Source organism: Jaculus jaculus, chromosome 3 (genome assembly GCF_020740685.1).
Source record: "Jaculus jaculus isolate mJacJac1 chromosome 3, mJacJac1.mat.Y.cur, whole genome shotgun sequence".
Lineage (NCBI taxonomy): Eukaryota > Metazoa > Chordata > Mammalia > Rodentia > Dipodidae > Jaculus > Jaculus jaculus.
Genome location: NC_059104.1, coordinates 171,829,066 through 171,851,596, shown reverse-complemented (window position 1 = coordinate 171,851,596; position 22,531 = coordinate 171,829,066). Strand labels below are relative to the sequence as shown.

Genomic DNA, 22,531 nt, shown 5'->3' with positions numbered 1-22,531 from the left:
CCCAGACTGGTGTCGCTCAGCATCTCCTTCCCTCCAAGCTCTGCTTCAGAGGCATGAGAACTCTTTTGGGAATTCTGTTTCAGCAGAGGCTCCTGTGGGGAAGCTTTGGACGCTTCAAAAAGGCCATGAATTTTCAAACGGGAATTATTCGTTGAGCTGAGCTGCATGGGAACTGAGCTCTGGACTGAAGTATGCTCTCCAAGCCCTTGGTGCTATTGAGCTTCAGTTACCCAGGTATGTATTGTAAACACGCGCACATAGGCAGCAGTGGGAAGTGCATGCATGAGAGCAGCGGAGAGCCCACAGATAACCGGGAGCGTGGACATGCCATACACTGAGTTCTCAGGCCCAGCCAAATCCCCATACCATATTATGGAAGAAAATTTGTAGTGGCAGATGGATAGATGTGGGGAAAAGGGACCTGAAATTGTAATCTTAGCTTTATTGCAGTGTGTGAGTTGTCGCTTTGTCACTGTGTGTGACCCTGTAAAAGCCAGGCTTCTTAAATTCCTGATGTGTCTCATTTCTTTTACTCACCACTTGGAGTATAATTCTTTGATCATTAAAATTGGAGTTGCAGTCTCTACCTTCCTTCCTTAAACATTGTGTAAGTCCTAGGGTCAGTGATGAGTACTGAAATAAAACGAAAAAATGAGAAAAAAAATATAGACTGTCTCATCTTCCTCACCCTCTTCTTCACTGCTGACTCATTCAGCAATGTGTTATTCAGCTGCACGTCTGTGGCGGAGTTGTGACCTGTGGAGATGTAGAAATTCATCTCGCAGGTTCCCATCATGATTTGCTTTGCTCCTCTTTTCCTCCAAATCCTTTGCAGACTGATACCCAAAATGTAATATGTGAGGAAGATGCTTGGAAGGCAAGAGAGTAGCGGGAAGAGAATGTTATGAGTACAGCTTCTCTGTCTACAGACGTAGCAGTGGAAAAGGTGACCCTAAATATTCTATTTCTCAAACTCTTAAGTAGCTCAGGGAAAGATGGATGAAAGCCAGTTTCACCGGGAGCCTGAGGCTGACGGCACACAGATCTTTAGCTTTTTGTTTACGTCTTCCCTGAACAGAGGGCAAGCTTCCCTTTCTTTATTGTTGTTCAATTCTAACATCCAGTTGCTATTTTTTCTCCAGGTCGATATTCTCAATATTTTCAAAATTAACTTAGACCATTGTCTTACCAACCCACACTGTGTTCCCCACATCCTAGATGCTTCATCTTGTTCTTAACGTCCTCTTTCTCCAACAATACACCTTTCACTTGCACTCATCCTGCTTCCTAGACATCACTGCCTTTGTTTCTTTTTTAGAATAATGAAATAAGTGAAGTTCATTATCAATATATTAAACATGTTGGTGCTATTTATTTTAATTGCATTGTTTGTAGCAAAAGCTACAGGGAAAATTATTTTTAAGTGACCTTCAGCACTGAGATAACTTTCTGAGAGAATGAATAATTTTTATTTATTTGTGTTTATGTCTATTCATGTGTGTGTGAAAGAAAGATAAAGATGGGGAGAGAGAGAGACAGAGAAAGAGAGTGAATGGGAGCACCAGGGCCTCTTTCCACAAAGACACTTCAGAGGCACGCACCACTTGTGCTTCTAGCTTTATGTGGATACTGGGTAATTGATCTCTGGCTGGCAGGCCTTGCAAGCAAGTGTCTTTAACCACTGAACCATCTCCCCAGCCCAAGGAAAACTTTTGAAAGGACTCCCTAAACCCCCTATATTTCATTCTTAATAATATTCTGATATCCATACCCACCTGTAGATTTTCTGTTGTCCACTTATTCTTCAATAACCAATTAGAATAAGTGATTTAGTGCTTACATTATCTCCATTGTATAAAACATTTTTAAAAATAGTTTATTGTACTTATTTGAGAGAGAGAGAGAGAGAGAGAGAGAGAGAGAGAGAGAGAGAGAGAGAGAGAAGCAGGTAGAGGAATGGGTGCACCAGGGCCTCTATCCACTGCAAACAAACTCCAGACACATATGCCACCTTGTGCACCTGGCTTTGGGGAATGGAACCTCGGACCTTTGGCTTTGCAGTAAAGTTCCATAACCACTAAAAAACCACTCCAGGCATATTTAAAACATTTTCCATGGGCTGGAGAGATGGCTTAACAGTTAAGGTGTTTCCCTGTGAAGCCCAAGGACCCTAGTTCGATTCCCCAGGACCCATGTAAGCCAGATGCACAAGATGGCACATATGTTTGGAGTTCATTTACAGTGGCTAAAGTCCCTGGCATGTCCATTCTTGATCCTTCTCTCTATATCTGCCTCTCTCTCTCAAATACATAAATAAATAAACAAATAGACACAACACTTTCTGAACGAGCAACTACCTCACTCATTTTTAGAATCAATGGAGGTAACTTAATTTTCTTCACATTACATTCTTTCATTCTGTTTCTCTAATTCTCCATTCCATTCTGTCTCATTATTTTCATATTTTCCCTGTTTGTTTAAATGATTTTCAGTGCTATGATCTGAGTCCCTAACCTTCTTTCCACACCACATCTTCCATCCTCACAGCAGATGTCCTGCAATGAAAGTTTTTATACAAACCAAATATCAAGATAAAATCTCTATACACACCCCAGGAATTCCTTTTAACTTACACTTAGCATGTTCCAATCTGAACTCAGCTTCCCATATGTTTTCTTTCCATTGTTTCCAGTCTGGGTTCACCTGCTGTTATTCATATAATGAAAATTGAGATCCATAGACTGGCCCAAAGGTAGGTGACTCACAGGGTTTTAGATTTATATTTTAATTGCTTAACTCTTATAAAAGCTAATTTTCTATGCAATAGTGGTAGAAATATAGTGTATAGAACATAGTATTGACTCTAGACTATACCTTCAAAATTTAAATTTCATACTTAACCCTTATTTGCTCAGTGATCATACAGAATTCCGAACCTATAACAATGTTCCTAACAACCAGACTTCTGCATAGACATTGGTGTCAGATTCTCTCAGTGACATGATTCACATTTGATATTTAGAAAAGTAACAGGTAGCAAACACTATTTAAGTCTTTGTTCATGAGATAAATAATGTGCCAGTGATAAACATTTGTATGGACAGGACACAGTGTAATTAGTTCTGAAGGCAAAGCAAAGGACAGCCCCATCCACTTACTACAGAAACCTACGCCTGGAAGTCTGACCAGTCCAAGCCCCAGAGACAAAGCTCCCTCTCTCAGCTGAGTGGCTTCAGTTCAGTTTCTATTTCTTAGAAAATTTCCCTGCTCATTTCATATATTTCAACACTTTTCCTTGTGCATCAGGTTTCATGGACCCCCCTCTGTACATCCACCTCCACATCAAGGCCTGGCTTACCCTCTGTGGTAATGGAGCTAGACATCTTTCCTGTTGCCTCCAGGACTAAACACTCACACCCTCTCTCCCAGAAGAGTTTTCTGAAGTTCTCAATTCCAGGCTTCAGATTTCCATATTATCTTATGTCTCCGCATCCACTGTTACAGGAAGTTGTCTCCAGGCCATTGCCAACTTGATAGCACAGCAGCTATGGTTACCTGCAGGACACAAAAACATCAAAAGATCTAGCTAGAAAGGGTAGATGGACTATGTGGGGAAAGAGGACTGGACATTCACCCGAAATTATGATCACTTGCTCCCACCTATCCCCCTATTCTCAATCTGCATGCAATCCTGCCCAAACTGCACACGGACTCAGGAGCTGGTGTACATAGGCTATGAAAAGTTTATAAATTTTGCTGGGTCATTACCCACACTGAGGTGGGGCCTTTCAGTGGTACAGTTGTTTTGAGATCATCCATGCTTTTAATAATTCCTCACCCATGCTCCCAAAAGTAATCCCAATAAACTCGCCTAGTTAATCTTGGCTAGAATCGTTTCTTTGGCTGTCCTTGGTACACTATTTGGACATCTCCCCAGCAAAAGCAATGCAACACGTACTAAAAACTGCTATATAGATTCAGGAAATGCATCACTTTGGTCATAAGCTTCAAGTTCAAAAGATTTCGACAAACCCTATATAAGCATATTTTATGATCCTCTATTGAACATCAGGTACTTCAGGATAAAACAACATATGCAGGCCAACTGCAACTAAACTAGAAAGTGCATTATGTACCTCTGATCCTGCTTGGCAGCTGTGCAGAGTGACCCATGGTACCCATCCCCATATATATGAGATGATCCTGAATGCTTTAGTGATTGAGTTGCAGACAGTTTTCAGGGAGGAACACATTACAAAGTACTTTCTGAGTTGACCCCAACGAATCTCAGAAAGGCCTCCCTGGAGGATATGCTAACATCAAACTAAATCATGGTATCTCCAAGCTATAGTAATCTACTATGACAACCGCCCCCTCCCCAGTTCCTCTGGAAAAGGGTAATAGATAAGATTCCCCATTTGTCTTCCAGACCATCTAAAGGTGCGTCCTCATTTCCTGCACACTTAGGCAACAGAGTACTGATCCCTGTCTCTTTCCTGGAATCTGTTCCATATTTCAGGTTTGTGAATCCAAGATTATAAATCCATGGCCATCCTTTACAACAACAGCCTTCAAAAAGCCACTTTTTTCCTGACGGGTTTTCAAGGTCTGGAAGAACTCCATGGCTGGATCTCCATTCCTTTCTGCTCCATCTACTTGACTGTTATTTTAGGGAACATTACCATTCTGCACGTCATCCGGACTGATGCCACACTCCACGAACCCATGTACTATTTCTTGGCCATGCTGGCCCTAACAGACTTGGGCCTTTGCCTCTCCACACTGCCCACTGTGCTGGGTATCTTCTGGTTTGATGCCCGAGAGATTGGCATCGCCGCCTGCTTTACTCAGCTCTTCTTCATCCACACCTTGTCCCTGGTGGAGTCTTCAGTTTTACTGTCCATGTCCTTCGACCGCTACGTGGCCATCTGCAACCCGCTGCGTTACTCCACCATCCTGACATCCACGCGCATCGTCAAGATGGGGCTGAGCTCGGTGCTCAGGAGCGCAGTCCTCATCCTCCCCTTGCCGTTCCTCCTCAAGCGCTTCCAATATTGCCGCAGCCATGTGCTGGCCCACGCCTACTGTCTGCACCTAGAAATCATGAAGCTGGCCTGCTCCAGCATCGTCGTCAATCACATCTACGGGCTCTTCGTCGTGGCCTGCACCGTGGGCGTGGACTCCTTGCTCATCTTCCTCTCCTACGCGCTGATCCTGCGCGCGGTGCTGGGCAAAGCCTCCCGCCGCGAGCGCCTGCGGACGCTCAACACCTGCGTCTCGCACGTCTGCGCCGTGCTGCTCTTCTACATCCCCATGATTGGCTTGTCTCTTGTGCATCGCTTCGGGGAGCATCTGCCCCGCATCGTGCACCTTCTAATGTCCTATGTGTACCTTTTGGTACCACCCCTCATGAACCCCATTGTCTACAGCATCAAGACCAAGCAAATTCGCCAGCGTATTATTAAAAAGTTTGAGTTTTTTAAGTCACTTAGATGTTTACAGAAGAACTAGCTCGAAGAAGTTTTGTTCGTATGTCTCAGCTGTGTCATGGAATAAATAACAAACTCATATATATGAACTAACAAAAGAAAAGCGATGCAACCATACAGGATGTGTAACCTTGGGAAATGTATCTAGATCTCCACTCTTCAGGTTCTTAGCTGGGGAAATAACATGCAAATACTTTTAATAGCTTCCTTATTTGTGGGGATACTGTGAAGATTAAATGAGAAGGGTCATGTAAGCCCCCTAACATAGCATCAAATATGTAATTGTAATGACCTCTAATGATTACTGGTTTTTTTTTAGGAAATCCAAAATAGTACTATACGTCAATCTTCTGGTCAGTGCTTTTTAATTGATGCTTGTCTGTTTTTTATCTTGCGCTTTAATATATTGTATTTGATTATCATTCTTTGGCATATCCCCATGACCACACTCTCAGTAATAATTCTCTAAGAGGATGTTCTGTAAGCACACACTCACTAAATGAAGACCAGGAACAGATGTCGTGGGAATTTAAGGAAAGATTTCAAATTACAACAGTGTAAAAAAAATTTGTGGTTACTTTTCAAAACAAGAAATTGAAATGAGGGTCATTCACAGTTGGAGTAAGCCAAGGAACTCCTCTCTTTCTTCAGCTATGATGTATGTCATATGGGTGGAAGAAGACACACTACTTTGTTTATTCTTAGTTGTTGCTCTCATCTGTCTAGCCACATCAACAGTGTGCTAGATACACACACACACACACACATACACACACACACACACACATACAACAGTTACTCTTACTGGGTGAGTTTTTTTTTTTTATATTCCTATATATGCACATTTTCTGTGCTTTTCTTTGTGTTTGATCCTTATGTCCCAGTGGGTCATTTTGTGCTAAATCATTTCTTTTACCACATTTGTCTAAGTAAGTAAATGGTGAACGATGATATTTTATATTCTCATGTGGGAGATGTGTCCTCTTCTGCGACTTGACCAGGAGACCCGAGGAGGCAAAAGTATGGACCCAGCAATTTCTCTCCTGTCCATTTACATTTGCCTAACTCCAGATAATGAAAAGGATGCTCTTGTGATGGAAATGACAAGATAGAACATGTCACCATGAAAAGAAAACAAACAAGAACTAGTAGTGCTAAAAGAAATTTGGCCACATTTAACGAAAATGGCCAGTTTTAGGCCTTAACTATCCCTATAGGAATTGTAGCAAGGGAGAAAAACCATAAAAATAATCATGACTGTGTAACATACCTAAGCACATGTAGCTATGAAAACATTCACGTCTTAAGTATGTGCAATCATATGAGACATACATCCCAATGGAAGTCCACCCTTCTCACATCCAAGCTGCCTTCCGGCTTATCAGCATGTGATTGCCAAATCCACGTGCTTCACTCAGCTCTTCATACTCACTGCCTCTTTCTTCAGTTCTCATAATGTCCTTGGGCCATTCACTGGCTAGTCATTCCTCAGCCTTGGAGATGTACTTCATTACTCACTATTTCCATAATTCTAGAAATAGAACGGTTTGGGGTCAGGACCCTGACTCTTGTGCTTTCCCTCCTTGGTCTAGGATAACCCCTTTATTTTGGGGAAAACATTCTCCACACCCCTCTACCAACACCAACTTAGCATGATGCTGACTGGCTCTGGTGTCACTGTCAACTAGATGTATGGCCTAGTATCAATGGATGCGAGTTTCGGCATGGATGCCACCCTCATTTTTACCTCCCACAGTCTTACTAAGATCTTACTGCACGGATCCTGGAAACTGGCTTGATATGTGATTCCTAAGTCTGCACTGTTCGTGTGTGTGTGTGTGTGTGTGTGTGTGTGTGTGTGTGTGTGTGTGTATGTGTGCGTGCGTGTGTGTGTGTGTGTGTACAGTGGAGATTAAACCCAAGGCTTTGCAAGTACTATGCCAATACTGTGTTGCCTAGCTACACATTGAGCCCCTCTGTGATTTTTGTGGTAGATAGGGCTTGCCATTTTTCAGGCTACTTGATGGGTTTTTACCTTCACAATGATAAGTGCTAATTTGTTTTAAATAGTTCTTATTTTTCAACTTTTAATGAGTGAGTTGTTTTTGACTGTTAACCAAAAGATATCCCTACAATACAGAATTAAAATGGTAATAATGTAGAATATCATTCATTTTGTCAAAATTTTAATTTTCACAATTTTTAATCCAGTTGCATTTCACAATCATTAATTATAAGAACTAATTCCTTTAAATTATCATATAAACCTTTTAGAGAAAAGGCCTTGTGACATTAATTATCATAACCAATATTACAATATCTGATCATTTGTAACCCAGAACCACATGCAGGTCAGCCTGACATGAAAACCAGATTTGTTTAGCAGTGTTCACTTTAGACATGAATTATATTGTTCTCACATCATATTTTGTTTCCCTCTTACAAAAGACTCATGACTGATTTTTAATGCAGATAGATTAATCTGTACAAAGTGAATTATCAAATCATTTTCTATGATCTTTCTAATTAAGGCTGTTGAGGGTGATTCAAAGATCCATCACTATTCTTTCTTTCTTCTTCTTTCCTTCCTTCCTTCCATTCCTCCATTCTTCCCTGTCTCAGACACATTCAAACCTAGCCAAAACATCTTTAATGCTAGCTTTCTTCTTCAAGAGCTTAGTCTTAGAGTCTATAAATTCATTTTGCCAGAGCAGAATGACAAATATATTCTTTTATTTCATGAAAAATAGTGCAAACTGAGCTCTAAATACAAGAGTAAGTGGGTGGCATGATAACAGATAAATCAGTATTATCCAAAAATTATTTGTTCAAGTCCTGAATTATAGGAATAAAAGATGCCACTATACTTGGACATGAGGTCATAAACCAGACAATTAAGATAAGGACAAGAAGATGGGGTCAAAATCCATTATAATTATTATCCTTATAAGGAGAGGAAATATGAACACTTAAAGAGAAGGCAGGGGTCATCTGCAGGAGGCTAAAGCATGTGAAGATCACAATGGCACAATGGGGAGGTGACCATCTTCAATCCAGAATAGAGGCCTCCACAGCAAACAAAACTGTCATTACCTTAATCTTGGATATTGCTCACTTTCAGAACGGTGGAAAAATAAACTGCAATTATTAAGCTGCCTAGTCTATGGTATTTTGTAATGTCACCCCAAACAAGCTATTAGTCTCTTTGTAACAAAATTCTGTAATCACAGTCATGAATAAATCATAAAGACAAAGATATGCAAAAGTGCCTAAATCTTGTGCTGGCCATAAATGTCAAATTTTCTGATCTCTTATGCCAAGAATGAGACCCAGACTCATCTATCTGCATGGTAACAAACATCTTAGATGATCATAGTCCAGATAACCTGGGGACTATGATTTGAACAAACTTTCTAAGAACCAAATGTACACACGATGTTCTCAACCAAAGACTGTGGTTGTGTCCACAGAAAACCAGCCACATTCCAAAAAGATGAGCCAGGTGAATGAATGGGAATAAATCCTTGTGCTGGTTTCAAAACTGGGAGATCCCTTAATGTTTGTCCTTCTATACTCCCAAGATAAATCTGATCAGTTGAATACCAATTAGCTGTGGAATAAGTAAACAAGGAAACAACCTCCATTTCACTTTTTTTGAAAATTCTTTGCCATCAGATTCCCTTCATATACCTAATGTTTCATACATCCAACATACAAAACTTTCTTTTCAGGTTGTCTTGTTTGTTTTGGTTTGTTATGTGAAATTAAAACCAACACCTCATGCAGTCTAAGCATGCATTCAACCACTGTGTACACCCTAGCTCCTACTTTTCCATTTTAAAATAGTCAGCCTATTACACAATATCTCATTAAAACTTATCTCTACTATCTCCCTGTAGCTTAGTACCCATTGATTCTTTCTCCATACTTCCCATCCCCTGACATTTCTAGGGTCAACATTAGAGATTCCATGTATGAGTGATTTCCTATGAGATTTACCTTTCTTGGCTTACCTTAGTAAGAAGTAAATTTTTATTATTAACCCAATGTGCTGAATGTCTCTAATGAATTATGTTGTCTTTATTGTTATTGTTGTGAACTTTACAGTATGAACGTATTGCATATTGGTCATATTCCCATCATTTCATACTCTCATATCCCTCTCTCCCACCCCCGTCCCACTGGCGTATGCTTATCTACCTATAACACTCACTTTGCCACATCCAATGTACATAAATTGTAGTGTCATATATCACAAACAAAATATTATCAACAACACCCACTCTGATTTTTAGCATTGTGGAGAATGTGCAAAAGTTTCTCCATATTATTCAGTGTTAGGTACAATACCTGACACTCACTGGGCTTCCTGTTCCACAAGACCCCTCCACTGCTCTTTTCTTTGCCTTGTCTCCAGAGTCTGAGATAACAAGACTCAGGGGCCCATTGTAAGTAGGGAGTTGACTAAAGGTGACTGAAAAGGTCTCCTGGCACCTTAGACAGTTTCATAAAATAGGGGATTTAAGTAAATAATCTCTAGTTCCACCATAACTCCACGGTCTCTAATTTCAGCTTTCTTCTTTTCTGGTGAGAGGTCCTCAGCTTCTGGAATGAGTGTCAGTTTGTGATGAGTCAGTACAGCAGGCAGGTATTTGAAGTTCACTGGTGGAGACAAAAAGAAATCCCAGCAGGCTCTGCTTGAGTCTTGGAGATGCAAGAGAAGGGACCATAACTACAAAAAATACCCGCCAAGCACACTTGCTGAAGATGCCAGCTGCGGCTGCAGTCTGGCTTTCCTGACTATGTGGGATCCCAGGACTGATCTCAACACTAGCTCAGAATGTAAACAGCAGCTTTTCCATATCCATTCACTCCCTTATTTTTTTTCCCAAGAAGTTACCTCCTATAACAGCAGGACTATTGATGAGGCCCTGAGAGACAAGTTAGGTATACAAAATTTATATGCTAAAATGAGATGGACTCAGTTCTTACATTCAACAGATACCACTTAGTCTCATGCATGAAGTCGAGAGGCTCCAGAGTTATTTCTAAGAAGCAAAAATATAGATAGAAAGGACCTATGTGACCTTCTGGAGGAAAAACTTTTCTGTGACCTTCTAGAGGAAAAACTTTTCTTAGGTGATTTAAGTGACTACAGAGTACCAATAATAGAATCAAAAGACTCACTACAGTTGCTAAAATCCCATTAGCAAAAAAAAAGTCTCTAAGTAGAGCAATTAGGTAATAGGGCTGAAGATCATGAGTAAAATCTAAAATATATTCTGCTCTCCAATAGTACACTATTTAACTGCTCTGTATTAGTACTAGTCAGTAACAATGAAATATTCCCCAGATAGAAAAATAGATTCCCTGACAGACAACCTTACCATAAGAAGCTCTGAGAAGAGGTCTCTTAGTAAGATTTCTGTGTACTGGGATAAAAATGATCATTCCATAGGAGATGTTTCATGGCACCGTGATTCTGGATTTGTTTTTATTTCTAGGTCTGCTGAAATCTATCCCATCATTATCCCTGGTTCCTATCCAGCCACTCCTGTACAATGAGGAGGAAAACTTCTAACTTCAGAGTGTCTGTCTTGTCACAGACAGAAGGTAAGAAACAACAAATTTTTCATATCTCTGTTTATGATTTGTTATTTAACCTCCACCACTTCAGGTTGGGCTAAACAGCTGCTTGGATGTATTTTTTTTTTCAATTTTCATTATTACTCTTTTAGTTTCAAGGATTTAAATTTGAATCCCAGATTCACCACTAGGTAGATGTATGATTTTAGTCATATTATCAAATTCATGAAGTCATTCTTTCCACATTTGAAAATTTAGATAACACTAACTTACAAGAGTTTCCAAGATTCTAATATGATCACTTTTAGACTGTTTCTGAGACAGCACTTGGCATCTTGTTCATTGGGAATTAAATTTATTTCTTATTCACCACTGTTGCAGTCCGGTTCGCATTGCTGTTAGAAATCACCCAACCAAGAGTAGCTTCTGGGAAAAAGAGGTTTATTTTAGCTTACAGGCTCGAGGGGAAGCTCCACGATGGCAGGGGAAAACGATGGCATGAGCAGAGGGTGGACATCACACCCTGGCCAACATAAGATGGACCACAGCAACAGGAGGGTGTGCCAAACACTGGCAAGGGGAAACTGGCTATAAAGCCCATAAGCCCGCCCCCAATGATACACTCCCTCCAGGAGGCATTAATTCCCAAATATCCATCAGCTGGGAACCTAGCATTCAGAACACCTAGGTTTATGGGGGACACCTGAATCAAACCACCACATTCCGCCCCTGGCCCCCATAAACTGATATCCATACATGATGTAAAATACAATGCTTTCAGTCTGACTTTTAAAGTCCCCATAGTTTTTATCAATCTCAATGATGTTCATACATCCCCATAGTTTAAGATCTTTTAACTGAGCCATAATACCAAAATATAACCTCAAAAAACCCAGAATGGCACAGAATAAATATTCACACTGCAATAGATGACATTGGGCATAGCAAAGAAACATTCAACCAATACAAGATTTAAAACAACCAGGGCAAACATCAAACTCTGTAGCTTCAAGTCCAGCAACTCAAACCAGTGACAAATCTTCAAGTCTGATAATTCTAACCAGCAACAAGTCTCTGGCATTCCAATTCCGCCCCTCCAGCTAGGCTACTCACAGTCCTGGGAAACTTCATCAGGGCCGGCAGCTCCTCGGCAGCCATCTCATGGTCCCAGCATCTCCACTGGGTCTCCACTGCAAGCCACGGTTCATCCTCATGGCCCCATGGGGTCTCTATGCAGGCAAAAAGCAAACCTGCTTCACACTGCCCATGGCCATTTCCAAAACACAAGACCGTGTTGCAAACTCAATGACCCTCTTTCCAGCATTTCTTATACTCCACAATACCAGGTAGGGTGCCAATTTGTTAATCCAGGGGGGATTAAAGCAGACTTTGAAGAACAGGACACTCCTTGAGCACTCAGACCCCTTCAAAAGAGTTGACATTCTCCTTGTTGCCCCAGCGCAGGTCAGCTAGCCCAGTCTCAAAGGTTGTAATCTCTCAGTTGCAGCTGAACGGGCAACAGTTCACCCAAAGATTTTTCTTTCTGTGCCATATCCCTCTGCACACACCAGTTCATTTCTACGCTAAGCAACCCTGCACAACTTCTCAGGACATGGGCACAAGAGCAAGCTTCTCACACAAACTGCTAGCCCAGTCCAGGCACAGCTCTTTCTCACCCTCATAAGCCAAACCTCACAGTCCATAGTTCTTACTGCATTCAGGTCTTGGAGCTCAGACCAGAATAGTCCTTTAAGCTGTACTTACAGCACTGCAAGGCATCTCTTAGGCCAAGGTTTCAACTCCTTCCACATTCCTCTTGAAAATCAGCTCCAAAAGGCTGAAGCCACAGTCAGGTGTCTAGCAGCGACCCCACTCCTCGGTACCACTTTACTGTTGCAGTCCGGTTCGCATTGCTGTTAGAAATCACCCAACCAAGAGTAGCTTCTGGGAAAAAGAGGTTTATTTTAGCTTACAGGCTCGAGGGGAAGCTCCACGATGGCAGGGGAAAACGATGGCATGAGCAGAGGGTGGACATCACACCCTGGCCAACATAAGATGGACCACAGCAACAGGAGGGTGTGCCAAACACTGGCAAGGGGAAACTGGCTATAAAGCCCATAAGCCTGCCCCCAACAATACATTCCCTCCAGGAGGCATTAATTCCCAAATCTCCATCAGCTGGGAACCTAGCATTCAGAACACCTAGGTTTATGGGGGACACCTGAATCAAACCACCACAACCACCCTACTTAATTTTAATAACAAAAACATATGTTACCATCAGTTTTTGTTTTGTTTTGTGTTTTGAGGTGTCCCTGACAAGTAAGTTCACCACAGTTCTTCTGCATGGACTTTGATAAATAACTGATCACGATGCATCAGAATACAGACAACTCAGCACAAGAGCCAGTGGGATCTGTAGCCAAGTAGACAGTGAATGAATGACAATGACTTCATGTCACTGGAATTGAGATGCAGTGAGGGAAAAAATAAATATATATTTATTGCATATTCTCTAATCAGTTTTTTTTCCACTGATGAAAATCAACTTAAGGCTGAAGGCATGTAAGACAAGAGCTCTACAAATGATCCACATCCCCAACACATTTTGTGATTTAGCTTGTCAGTATTTTAAAATTTATTTTGTTTATTTTTTATTTATTTACTTGAAAGCGACAGACAGAGAGTAAGAGGCAGAGAGAGAGAGAGAATGGGCACACCAGGGCCTCCAGCCACTGCAAACGAACTCCAGATGCGTGTGCACCCCCTTGTGCATCTGGCTAAAGTGGGTCCTGGAGAATCAAGACTCGAACCGGGGTACTTAGGCTTCACAGGCAAGCGTTTAACCACTAAGCCATCTCTCCAGCCCAGCAGTCAGTTATTTTTAAGGGCCTATTTATGCTTGATGCTATGCAAACTGCTCCTCTTTGTCACTGATTATCATCTATGTGAATAGAAACTATGGCATCTGTTCAGAGCCCACACTCCAAGGCAAGTGAGGTATTTGTTCAGACCCATTTCAGCCAATTTTTATCTCTCCGATCTTAATGTTAATAAGCTCCTTTAATACTCTATACTCATCTGTAATATGACACTGTTAATAGATTGCTCATGATATCTTTAAGGAGATAAAACATGTACTACATTACTAAATTATTAACTAAATAAAATTATCTCCTATTCATGAGAGAAAATTGGACTGAACGCCTGTACTAGTCTCTACAGGGTGAACAAAGTAAATCGTCTTCTTTAACTCACATTCCATCAGGATGAGGAGTGGAGGTATCACCTGCATCTGACCTCTGTCTGGTGATGGCACTCCCAAGTCTATTTCTTCTCTAATAGAATGAGACCTACCAGCATTATTGGGCTTTGCTCTGTAGACTTTCATGGGCTTCACTTAGGACAGAAGATGAGGCCACAGTCCTGCCACTGGAGTTCCTAGAGGCTGGGTTCCTAGACTTCCTGGAATGACATTTGCTGAGTGAGTAGAGGATCAGGACTTTCTTTCTTTCTCTAGTAGTCAGGAATTGCTCACCGTAAGCTGTGACTTACCCTCTAGCCTCTATAGAGTCCTGTGAACTGAGCAGCTATATGGAGCAGGAAAGGTTTCCATGTCAGGAAGAACTGTCTGTTTCTAGCATTAAAACAGAAATGAGGGCTGGAGAGATGGCTTAGTGGTCAAGGTGCTTGCCTGAAAAGCATAAGGACCCAGGTTCAATTCCCCAGTACTCACATAAGCCAGATGGCTCATGTGTTGTCTGGAGTTCTTTTGCAGTGGCTAGAGGCTCTGGCACACCCATTCTCTCTCTCTCTCTCTCTCTCTCTCTCTCTCTCTCTCTCTCTCCTTCCCTCCCTACTTCTCTCTCAAATAAATAAATAAAAATATTAAAAAACATAAATGAAAGAGAAAGTCAAATGTCAAATGATAATAAAGGAAATGGTAAAGAAGGAGAAGGTTAAAGAAAAGTTGGAACATTAATGAGAGGCATGAAATGTTCATTGAAGAATCTGTTCATAAGGAGAAGGCAAATTTAATATGCACGGCAGAATTATGAAGGTATTCTCACTGCTTACACTGGAGGAGCAAACTGAGTTATGAAAGGAATCAATAGAGATGAGTTGCTATAAAAGAAAGGTTCCCCAGAGAACTGTGATTGTCATCCAACAGTGAAACACAACCATTGCCAGCCCACAGTGCCAAGGGAAGGAACTTGAATTATCCCTGCACATGATCTTCTCTCTGTGTTTCCCAGTATCAAAATATAATGAAAACTACAAAGCTGTGCATAGTGACACCCTCCTAAAAACCACCTACTCAACACCTGAGACAGGAGGATGACTTGAGCCCAAAGAACTAGGGATCAGCCTAGGCAACATACCAATGTTATATCTCAAAAAAAAAAAAAAAAATGGGAGTCTAGTGAGGGTGATGTGAAGGCCAGAACAGAAAGGGTAAAATAATTAAACTATAATATCCAACTCAACTAGTTTAACTCCTAAAGTTGCACAGGCTTAGTAAGTCACTTTAAAATTTTATATCTTTGTTACTGATTGAAACTGTGAGACTACAAAACTATTTCATCCAAAAGGATGTTGATAAACTGAGCATAGCAGTGCATCCCTCTAATCCCGGCACTGAAGAGGTGGAGGCAGGGAGATCAACAGTAATAGGCCTGTCTTGGCTATATAGCAAGATAAAGTCAGCCTGGGATACATGAGACTCTGTCTCAAAAAGAAAAAAATAAAGTGAAACAATTTCTTGGAGGAACTATATCATGCTAGGCTTGTTTGATTCTAATCTTTTTTTTTTTTTTTTTTTTTTTTGGTTTGTTGTTATTTTTCAAATTATTCCAGGTTCAAACACCAGCACATCCATAGTTCACTTCAGGATTTTGGAAGGAATCCACCTCACCCGTGTCTCCACATACAATGACACCAGGATCCCTGGCAAATGGAAGCATGTCCTCTACCTTCCTGCTGAGTGGCATTCCTGGGCTGGAGCACGTGCACATCTGGATCTCCCTCCCACTGTGCTTCATGTACCTGATTTCCATACTGGGCAACTGCATGATCCTTTTCATCATTAAGACAGAGCCCTCGCTTCATGAGCCCATGTACCTCTTCCTGTCCATGCTGGCTCTGACCGACCTGGGCCTGTCTCTTTGCACCCTCCCTACAGTGCTGGGCATCTTCTGGACGGGAGCTCGAGGTATTGGTCATGATGCATGCTTTGCCCAGCTCTTTTTCATCCACTGTTTGTCCTTCCTGGAGTCCTCTGTGCTCCTGTCTATGGCCTTTGACCGCTTCGTGGCCATTTGTCGCCCCTTGCACTACGCCTCCATTCTCACCAACACGGTCATTGGCAGAATAGGCCTGGCTTCTGTGGGCCGTAGTGTAGCACTCATCTTCCCACTGCCTTTTATGCTCAAGAGATTCCCCTACTGTGGCTCCCCGGTCCTCTCTCATTCCTATTGTCTCCACCAAGAAGTGATGAAACTGGCTTGTGCCGACATCAAGGCCAACAGCATCTACGGCATGTTTGTCATTGTTTCCACCGTCGGGGTCGACTCGCTGCTCATCCTCTTCTCCTACGCCCTCATCCTGCGCACCGTGCTATCCATCGCTTCCAGGGCGGAGAGGCTCAAAGCCCTCAACACGTGCGTTTCCCACATCTGTGCTGTGCTCCTCTTTTACACCCCCATGATCGGCTTGTCTGTCATCCACCGCTTTGGAAAGCAGGCACCACATCTTGTGCAAGTGATCATGGGCTTTGTGTACCTTCTGTTCCCTCCTGTAATGAACCCTATAGTTTACAGTGTGAAGACCAAACAGATCCGGGATCGGGTGACCCATGCCTTTTGTAACTAGGTCAACTCATAAAGGCACTGTCTCCTTCAATGCACCCTTTCTTCTCTGGTGTTATACATGCTTGAAATAGAGGATATATGTGCTTATTCAACTGACATACACAAGGATGAACAAAATCACAGCTCAGTTTAATTTCTCAGTTTAATTATGTGGATACATAGTAACATAATGTAGCGTGACCTGGTAAGCCATATTTTCCAATGATGTGTGCAGAGCTATAATACTGATTTCAATTCCATAAATTTGACAGTCTTCATCAAAAAATGGAGTCTATTTTGAATCTATTACATTTTTTATAAATGAATAGAGGTGTATAACTTCCTCAATAAATTGAATGTTGAGACTATGGGAGTCTTTCAAGGTTAGATCATGGTTAAATGATAAGTTTTCCTCTTCTCTCTCACACTGTCTACACACACACACACACACACACACACATGCTAGATAGATATAGATATAGATAAATAGATATATGTGTTTTTAATCTGTCTCCATCTCTCTTCTGTCCCTCCCCCTTTCTCTCCTCCCTTATCTTCTCTTTCCTTCTTCATATCTATTCTTCTCCATCCTCATTTCCTCATGACCACTCAATGCTTGCTTTTGGAGCCCAGTACTGAGAGGAAGTCTAGACCACATGGGCAAACCATATGTGCATGTTCCATCCAATAGGCTCAGTTGATAGCTGAGCATTAGCTAAATCAGTATCAACCACCAGTTAGTGAGCAAACATCAGATTATTCCACCTCCATATTTTCAACCATTCTACAGACACTCAAAAAAGAAATCAATCCTACTGTGTGAACCTAGACTAATGGCAGATCAATAAGCAAAGTAAATTTCAAGACACAAAATTCGAGATGAATTGCTTTAAAACCCCATGTTAATTTGTGTTGCTAAAAATAACAAAGTTATTGAAGTGCAGATTTCTCCCCTCCAGGTGAGAAAAAGAGGACAAGGAAAGCTTTCTCTGAGGTAACATAGGAACCACCCTTGGAGTGGCAGTGAGGGAGTTAGGAGGTCAGAGATTCTAGGAAGGAGAGCCCGAGTATGTTTGAAGCTGATAGAAGAGAATGTGCAAGAGAACAGTGTACTCAAGGGAGGAACAAGTGACTTTTGTTACTCTTGCTGCTGCTGCTGCTGCTGCTGCTGCTGCTGCTGCTGCACTGTTGTCCATCAGGGAAGGTTTAAGGACAGGTAAGTGGAAAGAGATGCACTGATGGCAACAGAAAGGTCACAAACCAATCAACCAAGGAGACATAGTTTGTTATACCTTACTGCATCCACATCAATAACTGTACATTGCTGAGCAAAAAGAAAGTTTGAAAAGCACGTGTCAGTAGATTACTTGCAATTTTAACTTGTAGATAAGATACTGGTGAAGATTGCTTGGAGCACCTAGAAAGAAACATAAGGGCACTGTGTTCCTGTTCAGCTGTAATGTAGGATCAAGACAGAGATGAGCTAAGAACAAAGCCCCTGCTGTGAAGAGCTATGTCTCACTTGCAGTTGGTCTGTTTCAAGGCTGCTGAGTATTCTTGCCACTTCTCTTGGACACAGGCACCTACCCTTTACCACCATCACCTTCTTCCTCCTGTCTGGCTTGAGAGAGCTATTTCTGCAATGTCTTTGTGTGAGCTTTGAGTATCATCATCTGAAAGATGTAAGAACACCAATATACAGTATTCATTATATATCAATGAATACACACAACTTCACAAAAATGTTAAACCACTGGAAATTCTGCAGCATAGTTGCAAATCCACAGCTGAAATCCAAGTTTGTGCTGCTTACTTGTAACTTCAATACTGAAGAATAAATCGGTTCTTCTTACGTACTTTAATGAATTAAATGAGTATTTTGATATCTTAAAATCTGGTTTAGAAGGTTCTACTTACCGCAAGAATTGATCAAACTATGTAGCTTATTTGCTACTATTATGCTAAACTCATCTGAAGTCATTTTTTATTAAAAACAAATCTAATAATGTTTATCTAACAATAGTGTCTGCATAATTTAATTGCATGTTTAAGGAAATTTGTAAGGAAATTCTTTTTATATTTTTTTTATTTTTAAATTGGCATACAAAGATTTAGATATCATTCATTCTGATATTTTCAAAAAAATACTTTTAGTTGATTCTTATACCCCTCTATCTCCCTCCCTCCATGTCCTCCCTATTTCTGTTTACATTTCACATGAGTCCTTTCTTCCACCATCCCTCTCTCTGCTCATCTCTTTATTCCCTCTTGGTTATCCTTCTATCTTGACAGGTTTTGCCCATAAATATACCATTAACTATACATTCTTATGGACCTAGACCGAATTACTTTAAGTGAAGTAAGGAAATTCTTGGTCTTTATTTTTGGTTCACAATAAACTTTAGCAACTCTAATTTCTAAAATGAACAGACAAAAATTGTTGTAGCACAAAGTGAAGCCTACCATGGAGAATGCGATAAATGACTAAATTCGAAAGAAAAGCCTCCCTGCAACAGAAGGGTCAAGGGTGGTTTGCTAGAAAGCTTGCCTTAGCTGGGTCTCAAAGTCCATGCAGAAGGTATGTGAGCAGAAAGAGTTGCTGTATCTTCGCTGTCTTTCAGTCATAGCTGCTCATACATTGTAGAAATATTACAGAAAAAAAAGAAGAAATGACTGTGATACTGCATTTCTTGGTTCTTGCACAGAGAGTCAATATAAAAGGAAAGGATTAAATAGTTAATAGAGTGAAAAGTTCTATGAAGGAACAAAGGAAGGTAAGTTATTGACAGACTTGGAATTTCAATTCAGAATGAGGTGGGAGTCTTTGGAGCATTGCAACCAAATACGACATAGTAGGATTTGTATTTTATAGGAACATCTAGCAGAGGCAGCAGGGAAATTAGTAAGAGGTTATCATAACATCCCAGGTGAATAGGGTGCTGTTTTGTAACAGAGGGTCACTGTAGACATCATGGTAGATAATTATGTAGTGAAAGAAGAAATAGGATTTTTGTGACGGGTTTAATGGAAAATATCAAGGAGTCGATGCGTTATTGGGCTTAATTGGCCATGTACAGGGATACTCTGGCTCCTTAGAATGGACAGAGTAGTGAAGAAAGGAAAAGAAGGAGAGAATTAGGAGAGAGGGATTAAGGGAAGAAGACAAAGACTCTAGGATTACAGGTCTGTATCACTACACTATCTTAAACAGAAGCATACTATTGGGCTGGTGAGATTTCTCAGCAGTTAAGGCACTTGCCTGCAGAGCCTAACTCAGGCTCAATTCCCCAGAACCCACATAAACCCAAATACACAAAGTGGTGCATGTATCAGGAGTTCATATGTAGCAACTAGAGGTATTAACATGTGCCTATCTCCCCCACACCCCTCTCTCCTTGCAACTAAGTAAATAAAATATTATATTTAAAAAGCATGCTGTTAAAAATAAGTGAGAAGCAACTACAAACTTTAAGTGCAATGAAGTTGTTCACAGCGGGGTTTATGTTCTGTGAAACCATAATGAAGCAAGTATACTGTCATAGAAGAAACAAGAAAACATGTCTTCCATTTTGGTCCTAAATTTGAAAACTCACATCTACCAGAGAGGAATGCTCAAGCCATAACCTAAATAATCAATGACATTTTTACACCAGAAGAGTGAATAGGCTAAGAATAGGCTTTTAAGCTCTTTATAGAGTTCATACATTTGCCATCAGGCTTACACTATCATTATTTTAGAATTTACCAAAGCAATTCTAAGAATGGAGTTACAAGAGTATAGAAAAGACTAAATGATAAAAAATATTAGGAAAAAGAATATATTAAAAAATTATAATTTTATGGTTCCTTAACAAATCATTGCTCAGAGCAAGGAAACTAAAAAAAAAAAAAAAATCAATATGCCATGCAAAATATTGGAACTTGGCAAAAAATTTTAGATTTTTTTTGTTCATTTTTATTTATTTATTTGAGAGTGACAGACAGAGAGAGAAAGCGGCAGATAGAGAGAGAGAGAGAATGAGCGCCAGGGCCTCCAGCCACTGCAAACAAACTCCAGACCTGTGCGCCCTCTTGTGCATCTGGCTAACGTGGGTTCTGGGAAATCGAGCCTCTAACTGGGGTCCTTAGGCTTCACAAGCAAGTGATTAACCGCCAAGCCATCTCTCCAGCCCAAATTTTAGATTTTGAATAGGACTTCTAGCCTCCCCATTCCCACTCCACCAAAGGTCCTCCTCAGAGGGGTTATCAGTGTTCACTATAGATTCACTCATGAATGCACCAGTTATTTTCTTTATTCTAATGTATAAAATATTTTTATAAAAACAGTTTTACAAGGAAATGACAGAGGAAAGGAGAAAAAAAGAACTATGCTTTATTAAAAATAAGTTGCTTATGTGAATAACTTTTGTGTAGCTATAATTTAGAAATAACAGTCATAGGACACATAGCTATAATTTAGAAACAATGGTTATAGGATGCACAGGGTGTTTGCCAGGTGTAAGCATTACCTCTGTTAATACCAGTAACTTTTTCAAGAACATGTTAAAAGAGATTTCATTTCATACTTCTGTTCTTTAAATTAAGAAGTTAACATTTTTAACAATGAAAAGCTTTTTCAAGGACCTATGTGTCAGAGTGTTCAGAAATTGCATCTAAAGCCAAACATACAAACACAGATGCCATATTAAACTGACAATTACTTTGCTTCCTTCTGAATTTAGGAATTGGTATTGTAAGACTCTAAGCAGATAATCAGTGATATTATAAAATAAATATTTGTGAGAATTTATGTCAAGTTACAGAAATGTTAGGTGATAGTAAATAATAATATAAACATTGATTGAAATAGTATTCATACCACACTATATGAACTAAATGGTACTATATCAATGTGAAAGATTAACACAAGATGTAGCTATCCAACAACTTACATTCTAGAGGTGGAAAGAACAACTAAATAATTACATTCATTATGTATGGTAAGTTTAAGCACATATAAAAGAATAACACATCACATATTTTGACAGAGAATGAAAGGTAATCTTCCTCAAAGTAAAACCTAATATAAAATATCACAGCTTAATAGAGGACAATGAGTAAACATGCAAACAGGTAGTACACAAGTACATGTATAAACCCTTATTTTAATTTTAATGTGTGGACATATGGGCACAAATATTAATATTCAAAAATATTGTCACACATAATCATCTATGACCAGAAATATGACCAATCTTTATATATTTTATATTTTTCTGCATTTACCAATATAATCACTAATTTAAACTTTGTAATATATTACATAATTAGGAAAAATCACCTACAAGCACATCTCTTATAATAACAAATTCACATTATATTTACAATCACACTATAAAGATAAAGTACATTGGTGGAAATACTTTGGGGGTTGAATTGTAGGCTTCCCATGAGTCAGATACGAAGAGTGTATTTGTAGCAGCAAAAAGGGAGACACACGTAAAGCAGACTGCTCTAGGTGCAAGCTGTCATAAAAATGGGAAAATTATTGTATATTTCCTTAATTGAACATCTAAAATACTTGAAAATGCACAAATATTCAGAATTCTAAAAGATCACATATCCTTT

The 22,531-nt window shown here is 40.2% G+C and overlaps 2 protein-coding genes across 2 annotated transcripts; both read left to right on the top strand.

Annotated features, from left to right (window-relative positions):
• Positions 1–4,545: 4,545 nt before the first annotated feature.
• Positions 4,546–5,511, top strand: LOC101593744 (olfactory receptor 51G1). Its single transcript, XM_004650744.2, has one exon. It carries the CDS (start codon positions 4,546–4,548, stop codon positions 5,509–5,511), a length of 966 nt encoding a protein of 321 aa, XP_004650801.1.
• Positions 5,512–16,007: 10,496 nt separating this feature from the next.
• Positions 16,008–16,946, top strand: LOC101599999 (olfactory receptor 51G2). Its single transcript, XM_004650966.1, has one exon. It carries the CDS (start codon positions 16,008–16,010, stop codon positions 16,944–16,946), a length of 939 nt encoding a protein of 312 aa, XP_004651023.1.
• The last annotated feature ends 5,585 nt before the right edge of the window (positions 16,947–22,531 follow it).